Raw genomic sequence first — 13,319 nt, 5'->3', positions numbered from 1 at the left:
TTGTTGATTGGCTGAAATTGGCTAACTTTTTATTGCGGAATTAAATAAATTGTTAATTGTCACTTATAGAATGTAACATTTTGCGTAATCAGACATGCATGCAGATTCCTTCAGTTTGGTTTTTGCCCTTCCTGTGTCCCCAAGATAGCGTGGTTATCGTCATCACCCATTATATCTTTGTCTGTGATGAATTAATTCCATTTCAGCTGTCTTAGCCACTCAGGGTTTTTTTTGTGATTCCACCTCCTTCAATGCTTTTCCTGTCAGATTATCTTTGTCAGATTAAATCTTATGCTGGCTACATTTAAACTGGTCATCTCTAGCAATAGATTCTCCTGTTTCTGCCTCGTCATCTACTGCAAGAATGTATCCTTCTATCTCGCCTCTTTATCTTCTTTAATCTAGACCCCTCTTTTTTTCCTTTGTCTTTCAAAATCCCCTCAAACCCTATGGCTTTTCCTTTGTACAGTGCCTCTAAATATTTCCTATTATAACATTATTGAAAAATTATAATCCATGTTTACTTCCTACAAAAATCTGCTTAACTAACCTTAACTGTAGAAGATGACTCTGAAAGGTTGAGATGTCTTGTATGTAGAAAGGACATTGCAACTTTTCAAAAACTTTTGTCTATAGTGACTTATTGCACAGCTTTTAGAAGTAATGTGGAATAATAATATCCATCTTCTTTATTAATGCAGTTATTTGATGAAATAGAAATTATCACCATGAATATTTACCACATGCACCTTGAAAGGCAAGGATCTGAAACTGCTTTTGGTAAGTGATGGGTACTTCACTTTTTTTGCTGTTTCATTCAAATCGGTGACAAAAAGCTGCCTTTTCTTGATACTGTTTTCTTACTCTTGCTTTTGCTTCACTCTATTTTGAGGTTAATAAATAGGAAAGTTATTAGAAAAGCACAACTTTATTAATTTAATTATATTTATGATGAGTTATTGTGAATGTCAATTCCATTGCACAAATTTAACTTTTGATTTTGTAACCAGTAGCTTGAGATGAACCTGTTAATGCTTAAGTATTTTGCAATTTGTGGAGAACAAAAAAAAGATCAATTTAATAATTACCTTCAAAAATTGGTTTTGAAAGTCAAATCGTGGGAAAATCCAGAGAGGAAATCTCGACAGTTGTGTCTGGAGGTGTTGGCGTTTCTCTGCTTAAGTGCCACCAAGATTGCAGTTTCCATCTTCTCTACTTCAGTTGTTGTTCAGTGAGGTCTGGAATCTATCAAATGTCATGTTTGTAATGTTGCTTTCAATAATGGAGCTGAAATTGAGTCACTCATGTCCTCATTTTGCTTGTAACTGTTCCTGTGCAGTTCAACAGAGGCTTGATCAACTGACCCTGGGTCCTTCCAGCATTTTGTTTTTTTGCTCTTGATTCCAGCATCTGCAGTCTTGTGCATTTCCCTGAGTGACTGCACTTCATCTTTCACTTGGGCACCTTAGAACATTCTTGATTCAACATTTAGTACAGCAATTTCAAATCATTGTCACTGCTCCTATTTTTGTTTTGCCCATTTAAAAGTTCAGCTGCAACTATTAACAGTATATGCTGGAGCCATTTTTAATTTCTTTACTTGTCCTATTGGCACCATTTTTGCCTTGCATAGTCACCCCTTTTGGAATTTAATTGCTCTTTGCTTTTCACCCTGAAACAGACCCACCCTTTGTTCTTTTCTTCCCCTCTTCTTGCTTAAAAACTTGTGCAACCAATTATTTTCCATCCTGGTGAAGGGCACTGACCTAAGTCATCAGCTCTCTTTGCTAATTGCTTTCCTGGTAAAGCACCCACTGTATTCTCTACATCCAGGTATGGGCACTTCTTCCTTACTTAATGTAATGGGGTATATATTAAAAAAGTTCCCAGGAATTGCTGTCATTCCTTTCTCTGTACACGTTTATGTTGCCTGGCCACTAGATAATAGAGAAACAGAATACAGCAGATGTTGGAAATCTGGAAGTAAAAACAGAAGCTATAAGAAATACTCAGTAGGCCAGGCAACATCTATGGGGAGAGAAATGGGGTTGATATTTCAGATGACCTTTCATCAAAACTAAGAAAAGTTAGAAATGGTTTGAATTGCACCTCAAGCCTGGGGAGAGAATAGAAGACAGAAATAGGATAAGCTGGAGTTCAGGCGAGACTGAATGACACACCATCTCTCTATTTCCGCCATTGTCAGTTCCTATTTGAGACAATAAACCGAACCTATTACATTACTTCACTTACCACTGGGAAGCATAGGAACCAAAATGCTGCAGTTTTGGTTTATCACTGACATACCTCTCTCAATAAAAGACGAAAACAAACCTGATCATCTGGACATAAAGAAATCTTTTTAAGTTTAGTTGCTGTTATCATGTAAATTAATATCCTAACTTGTGGCTGGTTAAATTTATATCCATTATCATTTTATCATGCATTTTATCGGAGGATTTCCAAACATTACCTGAAGAGTATTTATTGACAGCACCACCTCAGCCAGTGAGGTGGAGACCAATGTATGGTTCACATTAAGCAGTCTTTTGGCAAACAAAAGTAATTTATTCAGAAATGAACTGTTACAGATTAAATGTAACAAAAGCCACTTCGATGCCTCCAAGAAAAAATGCTGTGAGGGAAAGTGCATACAAACTGTGTGCATATAATCAATCTCAGTCACTTCATTGAGGTCACCAAGTTTGATTGACAAGGGAATCACCCATCCATCTCCACTCTGGCAATAGTTTTATCACTATATGCAAACTTACTTGGAAGCTTGTATGTCATGATAGAACCACACTTAGCTTTAAGCAATTGAAACAGGCAAAAATCTTGTGTTTACTATTCCAAAACCAGGGAAGTTCAGAAATAGCACAATTCCAAAAGATACGACAGGCCTACTAAACTCTTTCGCCAAGTATTCACTGTTTAGTGACTCTTCTAAGCTGACTTTTACACACACTTTGTAAGTTAAATTTGTTTCTACTTTACCAATCAGCAAAATGCAGATGATACCATAGCCTTGTTATGCATTGGTTGTGATTGATTTGATACAGCTCCTATAATCTTGTTCCTCACTTCGGTTGCAGTTCTAAGTCTTTCATGGTGATCAGTAACTGCATGTGATTTGATGTTCCTGGCTATTCATTCATCATTAGTGTCTTGCAGTACTGTTGTTGCCCTGATATTCTACTCCTCCCCAGAAAAAGTAGTCTATTAAGGGCAAGGAAAAAAATCTTTTGGAGCACTTAATAATATTATACTGCTGATTAATGTTTTAGGGTAAATTGTCTTTGATTATCATTGTTTGCATTTGAGAGGCGATCAAAACTACTTTTGGTTAGGGAACAAAAGGATGCTGAGGTAGAAACAGTTTCGAGGCAGATGTTCGAGACAGCTCCACGTTGGAATCAACAGATCAGATGCTTTCTTGAGCTTTGATCACATTCACTCTTCTCTTTAATTAGATGAGCAGGTGCTCTAATGTAATAAGTTTGGGTCATTGCTAAGTCCTGAAGTTTGCCATTTGCCTAAAGCATTAAAACTCTGGTTTTAACATAGTGTGCCTGTTGAAAATAGGGCAGGGTCAGGTTGAGTGCCCAGTTTACAGCTTGCCAGGTTTTACTTCATTCCAATGGAAAATTGGACATTACTAGTAGGTTCCTATCTGTAACAGTATCCAGCAACACCCTGATGGGATCTGAATAAAGTATGAGCATTATAGGATTCCCACAATGTCTAGATCTCTAGTAGCTTGATATTGCATTTGAGCAGAATGTCAGAGTCCTTGTGTGGTTGAGGGAAGAAAGACTTTCATGGGGCAGTAATTGTTTTGATTGTTGTTTGACATCTTGGTTCAGATAATAGTTGTTCACTCTTTCGTGTGAAAAGGACATTGAATAATGATGTGAAAGATATTTTTGTAATGAATTGGGCATGTTGTGGGATATCCCAAATAACAAAAGTTTTTTTTTCAAATCAGAATCAGGTTTATTATCGTGAAACTTGTTGTTTTGCGGCAGCAGTACAGTGCAAAGACGTTAAAATTTACTAAAATAGTGGGGGATAAAAAGGAATAATGAACTAGTGTTCATGGATCGTTCAGAAATCTGACGGCGGAGGGGAAGAAACTGTTCCTAAGTAATTGAGTGTGGGTCTTCAGGCTCCTGTACCACCTCCCCAATGGTAGTAACGAGAAGAGGGCATGTCCTGGGATGGTGAGGCTCCTCCGTGATGGATGCCACTGCCTTGAGGCACCGCCTCTTGAAGATGTCCTCGATGATGGGGAGGATTGTGCCCTTGATGGAGCTGGCTGAATCTACAACCCTCTGCAGCCTCTTTCAATCCTGTGCATTGGCGCCTCCATAGCAGGCTGAGATGCAACCAGTCAGAGTGCTCTCCACTGTACATCTATAGAACTTTTGGTGACATACCAAATCTCCTCAAACTCCTAACGAAGTAGAGCCACTGGCGCGCCGCCTTCATGATTGCGTTAATGTGTTGGGCCCAGGATCAATCCTCCGAAATGTTAATGCCCAAATTTGGCCAAAACTGCAACAACATAGGAAATGCAATACATGTAATCTCAATTTCAATAAATGAATGACAGGAGAGAGAGAAACACTTGCATGTTGATTCATAATGGACTACCTACTTACTGATGATCACAAACCTTATTGTGTGGGCACTGCACTCTTAAATTAGGATTGCCAGTGATGTATTAAATAAGTGAGGTGAGAAAGAAAATACAATACATGCTTTCCCTGTTACACATTCCTGATACCCTAAATGTAACACTGAAGATCATTCAGGAAAAAGAAAGTAAACGTTAGTGTTCATTCTCAAAAAGCTACCTGTTCATACTTTGATCTCAGGGCAAACATTTACCCATTTCCTCACTGTTCACCTTAAAAAAACATGTATTCACTTGATCTGGCAATCCCAAGTTCACATACATGTTTATTTTTTCAATCTCAGAATACGAACCTCACTGACAATGCGATGCTGGCGTTTGTTATCCTTCCTGATTAGCCCTTGAACAGAGGAGGCGGTTAAAAATCAACCATGTTGGTGGGTCCAGGGTCACATATTGAATTGACCAGGCAGGACTGATAGTGTTTCTTCCCTGAAAGGCACTGGTGAACCAGATGGGGGTTTTACAGCAATCCAGGAGTTTTATGGTTACCATCACTAAGACTTGTTTTATTTTTCCAAATACCAAATTATTTCTGATTAATTCCCCAGCTGCCATAGTGAGATTCAAGCACCAATCTCTGGAGCAGTCGCTCCAAACTCTGGCTATTAGTCCAGTAGTTGAACCATAACTTCATGTGTGTGGCCATGTGTGTACCCATCTTTAACGAGAATAAAATCTCGGAGGGAGACTGTGGCAGAAATGGTAACACCTCTCCAAAAGAGCTCCATGGAACTACAATTGGTACGAGCAAGAGTCCTGCCTCTTCAGGGTGTTCCCTCGCACCTGGTCTCATTATTGGGTTGGCCATGAGCACAGGCTTGGGTCCGTTTCCAGCATCAGATATGCCCCAGGTTGGGCTTGAGATTGGTCTGGGACCTGGGGATGGGAAGACAGCAGGGGGAGCTGAGACCTTGCCAAACAACTTCAGTTATTTACAGCAATGTGGCCAGCAGGCGTGGTTGACAGGGAAATTAGCCCCATCATCCCTGTTCTGCCTTGGAAAAGTGTTATCACTGTACGTGGTCTTTATTTTGATGTAGATATCTGGAATGCTTTGTACTTCAGTCCATGCTCAGTGAGTTCAGGGATGGAAATGAAGGTTGAAGTGCAAATATTTCATATTCTTACTGTAACTGCCTTTTTATTGCAAAATTATTCTAATCAGATACACTTTCAAGTGGCTTAGGAAAGTCATTAACTTTTGTTTACCACCCCCCCCCCCCCCCCAAAGTGTTTTGACATTTAATTTATTAGCTGAACTGTGGTTGCTGTATTAGTAGAGGAGTTCCTGATTTGGAGTCATTGAATTCCTGATTATGCATCATTTCAAAGAAGCTTGTATTGTACATTGTGGGATATAGTTTATGACCCAGAAATCCTATTAATTTTATATAATGCATATTCCTGCAAATTTGCTGTTTGGGAATGATCAATTTGTATTGCTGTTGCAGTAGTAACATCCTAGCATTTACCATTTATATTGAAAGTGGGAAAATTATAGAGGAACCATTATTTCTAGTGTGAAAAATGTATTTCTGCTCCTCTGTTTAAAAGGTTTTGCTGTGGCTGGACAGGTTGATGGAAAGCAGCAGCACAATTCTCTGTTTGTGAGTGACGTGCTTCCTGGTGGACTGGCTGATAAACAAGGTATTATTGTCTGTCTTTATACATGATAAGTTTTGTGTCGGGGAAAATGGCTGTTTTTAGTACTGGAGTATGACATTCTTTACTTGGCTTTTGTACTTCAGTGCCTGCATCAGAGATTCAATTTGTGATAGCTGTCCTGTAATATGTAAAAATAAAGTGTCACATACAATTTGTGAATGAGGTTAGGGTTGACTGCAATGCTTTCATAGTGGAAAAGTATTCTGCTCTCGGACAAGAATGTCCTCTGGGATAAGGTTCAAAAGAGAGATGTTGCATGCTAATTATACAGTAAAAGTTAAATAATCCAGCATCCTCAGGACTTTGATAGAGCTGAAATAAAAGCTTTTCCGAACTACTGGATGTTACTGCTATTAATTGACCGACACAATTTTATTTCTCCTTTTACGTATTACACAGTAGTATAATAATTTTTCATTGAATCACTGAGTTTAAATAGGTGGGAAATAGAACCTGTGAGTTTCAGCTGGTGAGAACAACCACTGCAAACCTCAGTTCCAGCCACAAACCTACCTATGTTCCTAAACTCTGTGTTCCAAGCTCCAGCTACACACACAGGCCTCAATGGCATTTTTGAACCATCTAAAAACAGATGATTAGAACTTTACTGTAGTTTGTGGCACCTTTTCACCATTTTAACAAACAGTTCCTGTGCCAGTGTTATGAGATCCTGTATCTCCAGTATCTGTTGTTCCTGTGGCATGTAGGAGGTCTGCATGTAACTTAGATCAGGTAGAGAAAATTATCCTGAGTGTTCATGGCAATAACGAGCAAAATTTTTATGTCAACTATTTTAATAAACAACAGCATACGTACCTCAATTTGAATGGTATAAAGATTATGATGCTATTAATATTATTAATTTGAATAAAAGAAAATAACTTAGAAATGGATAGAAAAATCTGAGGTAAGTAAATATTTATGGTAGTTTAGTTGGCATCCTGACGACAGGGTCAAATTGATGATTTGGGTGGCATCCTGAGCATTCATTGTGTTCTTCTTTCCCTTAGGTGCGAGAGTTGGTGATGAAATTTTAATAATAAATGGAGAAGTGGTTGCTAATCTACACCATAGATGTATTGAATCCCTGTTTGCAGAAAATCACCTAATACTTACTGTCAGGAGGTTTTCTTCAGACTGGAACCAAACAGCAACAGAATGCAATGACTCATTGAACCAGATAACAGCTCCACCTCCTCCTGACCAATCAAAACTGCTGGAGGAGTTTGTTGACAACCATCTTCTTCCTGTCCCTTCTGGTGAGTTTCTCACTTTTTTTTTTAGCTGCAAAGCAATAATTGTAAGTCGAATCATGCTTTAAAAGAGCGATACTTTTAAAGCATCAAGGATACCTCATAGAAGGAGTGATTCAGGGCTTAGCATCTTAGCCACAACCTTGTGCTTTCTCTTGAAGAATCATTGATCTGATAAGCACTTCAGGCCCATTTTGCACTTGAGCAACAAGCTTGTAACAGATAATGCGTTACCTTTGTTTGTACAAATATTTCACAATTGCTAATTATTTCTGGTGGTCTATTTCTCTCACAAAGAGAACTTGTGGAGAAAATAGTATGATTACATTGGGGGAATGTAGCATGAATTGTCCTGGTAATCTTTCAACAAAGTGCTTATTGGTCATAGAATGCCAATTATGGTAAGAAGGAACAAGCAACCTGGGTCTCTTGGCCACAAATGTGACAATGATCGCCTAATGACTTCTGGAGTGCAGTTGTTTCTTGTTTTAGATACTGTACAAGAGTTTGATTTGATTGTACTCTTGCTCTTTTATTAAATGTTGGGAAAGAGCTGCTAAACTTGTTTGTGGATGCTGTGTGCAAGGTACAAGTCAGTGTTTTCCATCTATCTTCACCAGGGAAGAGTGTGCTTCCAAAGTAATAGTGAAAGAGGAGATAGTTGAGACATCGGCCATGTTAAAAACTGACAGCACAGAGGTATTAGAATAGTTGGGTGAATGTGAAGTAAGTTATCAGGACCACATGGTCCTATGATTTTGAAGGAAGTATGGGAGGAAATTATGGGGGCACTAACTATAATCTTCCAATGTTCTTTGGATATGGGAGTGGTGCCACATCAAGTAGTAAATGCTACTCCATTCTTGAATAAACTGTTTGAGGATAAGCCCGGCAACTACAGGCCAGTCAGTTCAACTTTGGTGGTGGGAAATCTTTCTAAAAACATTAATGGGCAGGATTAATAGTTACCTTTTGGAAAATGGATTAATTAAGACCAATTGATAGAGGTGACAGATACATAGAGTTGATGAGGGTAATGCAGTTGCTTGGTGTACATGGAATTCCAGAAGCCTTTTGATAAGGTACCACGTAATTGGCTTGTCACCAAATTTGAAGCACGTGGCGTAAAGGGAGCATTAGTAGCATAGATACAAACTTGGCTAAGTACCGAATCGTTGGTTTTTGGGCTGGAGCAAGGTAAACAGTGGCATGTCCCAGGAATTGGTGTGAGGGCCATACCTTTTTTTTCTCTCTGTTTTAATGACCAAGGCTTGGGGGTGCAAGCCACAATTTCTAAATTTGCAGATGACACAAAACTTAGCAGTTTTGAGAATTGTGAAGAGGATAGTGAGAGTTTACAGCAGGATACAAGCAGTCTGGTGGAATGGGCACTTGCACAGCAGATGAAGTTTAATGTGGAGAAATGTGAGGTGAGACATTTTGATAGGTAAGAGAGGAAATGTAGAATACGGTTGTAAAAGGAGTGTAGGAGCAGAGGAACTTGAGCACATACCTCCAGTGATAGGGCAAGTTGAGAAAGCAGTTGGTAAAGCGGACGCAGGTCTGGAGTTAACAGAAATGTAGAATATAAAAGCAGGAAACCTGTGTTGAACCTTTTTCAAATACTGATGCAGCCTCAACTGCATCACTGCTACATTATAGGAAAGACGTGAAGGCATTAGAGAGATTCCAGGAAAGATTTACAGGAAGACTTCCTGGATGAGACATGAGGATTGCAAAAATAGAATAGATATGTTAGGACTATTTTCTTTGGAGAAGGCCCATCTGTGAAAGAGTCTTCAGTCCCCATATTGGCCTCGTCAGCCAACTCAGAACCAACAGAATTGAGTGGAAGCAAGTCATCCTCAAATCTGAAGGACTGCCTAAGAAGATGGATAAAATGACGAAAATATGGACAGAGTGGTTAGTGGGCAGCTGCTCCATTTGGTTTATTGGTTTATTATTATTATTGTCACATGTACTGAGGTATAGTGAAAAACTTAAACATCACAAAAAGGGGAAGAGAATTTGGAGGGACATGAACAATATCTTAACGCAGTGTATGTATGGAGTCTGGAATGCATTGCCTGCAGATGAGGTGGATGCTGGTTCCATTGTGGCTTTCGATGGTAGAGAAAAATTTGCATGTTACAGAGAAAGGGATGGAACAAGAGAAATGCACTGCTTGAGAGTGGACGTGAACATCCTATGCTATGATTTTACTTTTTGCTAATGATCTTCTGGCGCATTTAGTAGTGAAAGTCATATAAAGGCTACTTGTCTCCTGGGCCATTCCAGCATGAAAGACTTGAAGATTAGAATGTAAAGCATGGAGTGAAAGACAAGTATTTTCATTTTATTTCAGATATGGTACACACTGCCTAATTCAATTGATTGACTTTTAATAATCTTTCTTTAGGTATATTTTTATATTCAGTGGACTTGCTTGGTTTATTACAAAGATTTGGCAATTGTTGCTCCCATCTTCCAATGTTCATTTGCATGCCCAAATGTAGACAGCAAGGTTCCCATAGTCTCTTAGCCTTTTCCTACATTCATATTCATTTTGCATGTGTGTATGCACATGCACACACATGTGCAAGTTCCCAAATGCTCCTCGGTGCTGTAAATTTCCATAATGCCATGATTTTAGAAGCATTTTGTATAATCATCTTCACTGTAACCTCCTCCAGACAGGCAGCATTCAGATCTCTGCATTCCAACAAAACTGGCATGGGCAGTCAGAGACTTTCCCCGGGTGAAAATGGCTAACACAAGGGGACATAATTTTAAGGTGACTGGAGGGAGGTATAGAGGGGGATGTCAGAGGTAAGTTTTTTTTTATACAGAGTGGTGGGTGCATGGAATGCACTGCTGGCAGGGGTTGTGGGGGCAGATACATTAGGGACATTTAAGAGACTCTTAGCCACATGAATGATAGAAAAATAGAGGGCTATGTGGGAGGGAAGGGTTAGATAGATCTTAGAGTAGGATAAAATGTCGACACAACATCATGAGCCAAAGGGCCTGTACTATGCTATTATGTTCTATATGCATCCCTAACTTTATTATTCCATGATTGGAAGTCCTGCCTTGCATTTGATCTTGAATTCTTACATTCTGTTCCTAAGACCTTTTGCTTCTGTTGGTGCTTCTCAATACCAACCCTTTGAACCAAGTGTATAGAGTCATAGAGTTGTACAGCATGGAAAACAGGTGCTTGGGCCCAACTCGCCATCGCTGACCAAGGTGCCATTTGCCTATATTTGGCCCACATCCCTCTGAACCTTCCCTATTCATGTACCTGTCTATATGTATTTTAAACATTGTAATTGTAGTCTCCTCTACCACTTCATTTGGCAGGTTGTTCTGCATACCCACTAACCATGGGTCCCTTTTAAATCTTTCCCCTCTCACCTTAAACCTCTGTCCTCTAATTTTAGTCATCCCCACCCTGGCGAGAAAGACTGTGACCTTTCAACCCCTCAATGTTTTATATCCCTCTATGAACTCACTCCTCAGTTTCCTATGTTCCAGGGAAAAAATACTCCAGCCTATCCAGCCACTCCTTATGACTCAAGCCCTCCAGTCCCGGTAACATCCCAGTGAATCTTTTCTGTACTACTTAGAGCTTAATGACATTCTTCCTGTAGCCAAGTGACCAGAATTGCACAGAATACTCCAAGTGCGGTTTCACCAAAGTCTTGTACAGCTGAAATATGATGTCCCAACTCTCGTACTCAGTGCCCTGACCAATGAAGGCAAGCTTACCAAACATTGTCCCTTCAGGGCCCTGCCATTTACTGTGCATGTCCTGCCCTGGTTTAACTTGCCAAAATGCAACACTTTGCACTGTCCAAGTTAAATTCCATCTACCATTCTTTGGCCCACTTTCCAGGTTGATCTAGAACCTGTTGTAATCTTGGATAACCTTCTTCACTGTCCGCTGTACCACCATAGTTGATATCATGTGAATCGGTACTAACTATGCCACCTCCGTTCTCATCCAAATTGTTAATATCGATGACAAACAACATTGGACCCAGCATAGATCTCTACATCACACCACTGGTCACAGGCTTCCAATTTGAAAAACAACCCTCCACTACCACTCTCTGACTCCTTCTACTGAGCCAATTTTGTATCCAATTGGCAAGTTCACCCTTGATCCCAAGTGATCTAACCTTTCTGGACCAGCCTGCCATGCTTCTATCTGTTCTCCTTGTGCAACTAAGTGGAAGTTGATGTTGAACCAAAAAGTAGTTTGTCGCGAGTGTTAATTTGCCCCCACACAATTGTTTCTATGCTTTAGGTAAAACAGGTAATGTCATGCGTGTGCCTCTTAGGGTTTATGTGTTTAAACAATGTGGAGCACTTTATAAGTGAAATTAATCTGCCACTTTGGCCATTATCTTACTTATGACTTCCAGCCAACTTAAATCCATCTGAAAATTGTTGGATTTGGAGGAGTTAAATGAATGTTACTTCATATCATAAGGTATAGGCAAGCAGCGTTCTTCCTCCCTTATGCACTTTTGCACAGAGATAACCGAACAAAATTTGTATTTAGCTCAGTACTGGTCTAATGTGGACTGGAACCATGTTTTTTAAAAATTCTTTGTTTATGCCAACTAGAGTGAAAGGCTGCCACAAAGACGCAATGCTTCATTGCGGTTGTGTCTATAGCATATGGATTGAATTTCATCTTTTGTACATTTTCAACTATTTGGTATAGTCATGTAATGATATCCCTTTTTAATTTTCCTCATAGCTTATTTTGAATATATTGAATGTTAATGTACCTTTAGTAAGTGCAAACATTAAACATCTGTGTGACTAATTGAAATTTTCCATGCTATTTGCAGTAATTTTCTTTGATCAAAGCTTCTTCAAGCTTTTGAAATTTCTTCCTCCATGTGAAATATTTTATTTCTTGCTCTTAGCTTATTATTTAGCTTTAAATCTTTATTTTAGTAACTTGTTCCAACTGATTTAATATTAACAGTCTGAATTGAGAGGAGTATCACAGCATTGCATTGAAAGAGCAGTTAAGCTAAATATAGATCTGTGGGAGATTTTACATGGAAAATGTTTGACTCTTGTATAAATTTCAGATTTCACTAGTGTACCAGAGGTACCAGCTATTACAAGAAGTGTCATGACAGACTGTATGGAGTCACAGTATCAGGCTGAAAATACAGAAGCACTTTTAAAGGTAAGTGATGAAATTTGTCAAGTACTTCAGGTACCACTGACTAAGCCAAATTTAAGAGGAAATTTTGAACTGATGCCATGGTGGACTAGGATTAATATGCAAGCTTTACGTAGGCTGCATTGTTTCCTTGATTGTCTGGGTAGCATATTTAAAATGGATGCTCCAATTCATACATAATAGTTGAAGGGAAAAATATTGGCATGAGTATTGAAAATTTGAATACTTCCAGAAGGCATTGAAACATTTGTAGTTTCAATTCCCTGCTTTTTACTGTGGTTTGTACTTATCTGGCTTCCCATTTACCTGTTGACGTAAGTATCTTTAAGTGCTAATGTTCACATGACTTTGAAGCACATTGGGAAAGACTTAATGCTAGCTAACAAAAAATTATTTGCCTCTTTTATGTGGAGAGCACATAATCTTTGTTTTGTTCTGAAAGGTTTTATGAATCCAAGTAGTTCTAATGCAAAATGTGGTGTTTATG

The 13,319-nt window shown here is 39.0% G+C and overlaps 1 protein-coding gene across 3 annotated transcripts in view; it reads left to right on the top strand.

The window, feature by feature from the left end:
• tiam2a (TIAM Rac1 associated GEF 2a) overlaps nucleotides 1–13,319 on the top strand; it is a 217,100-nt gene that overhangs the window by 147,315 nt on the left and 56,466 nt on the right. For all 3 annotated transcript variants that reach the window (XM_052012773.1, XM_052012771.1, XM_052012772.1), the window contains 4 exons: nucleotides 702–780; nucleotides 6,257–6,349; nucleotides 7,378–7,626; nucleotides 12,735–12,835. In XM_052012773.1, the coding sequence (XP_051868733.1) occupies nucleotides 702–780; nucleotides 6,257–6,349; nucleotides 7,378–7,626; nucleotides 12,735–12,835 (522 nt within the window). The remainder of the gene's footprint in view (nucleotides 1–701; nucleotides 781–6,256; nucleotides 6,350–7,377; nucleotides 7,627–12,734; nucleotides 12,836–13,319) is intronic.

Source organism: Pristis pectinata, chromosome 3, assembly GCF_009764475.1.
Source record: "Pristis pectinata isolate sPriPec2 chromosome 3, sPriPec2.1.pri, whole genome shotgun sequence".
In the NCBI taxonomy this organism is placed as follows: domain Eukaryota; kingdom Metazoa; phylum Chordata; class Chondrichthyes; order Rhinopristiformes; family Pristidae; genus Pristis; species Pristis pectinata.
This window is presented reverse-complemented; position numbering and strand designations above follow the sequence as displayed.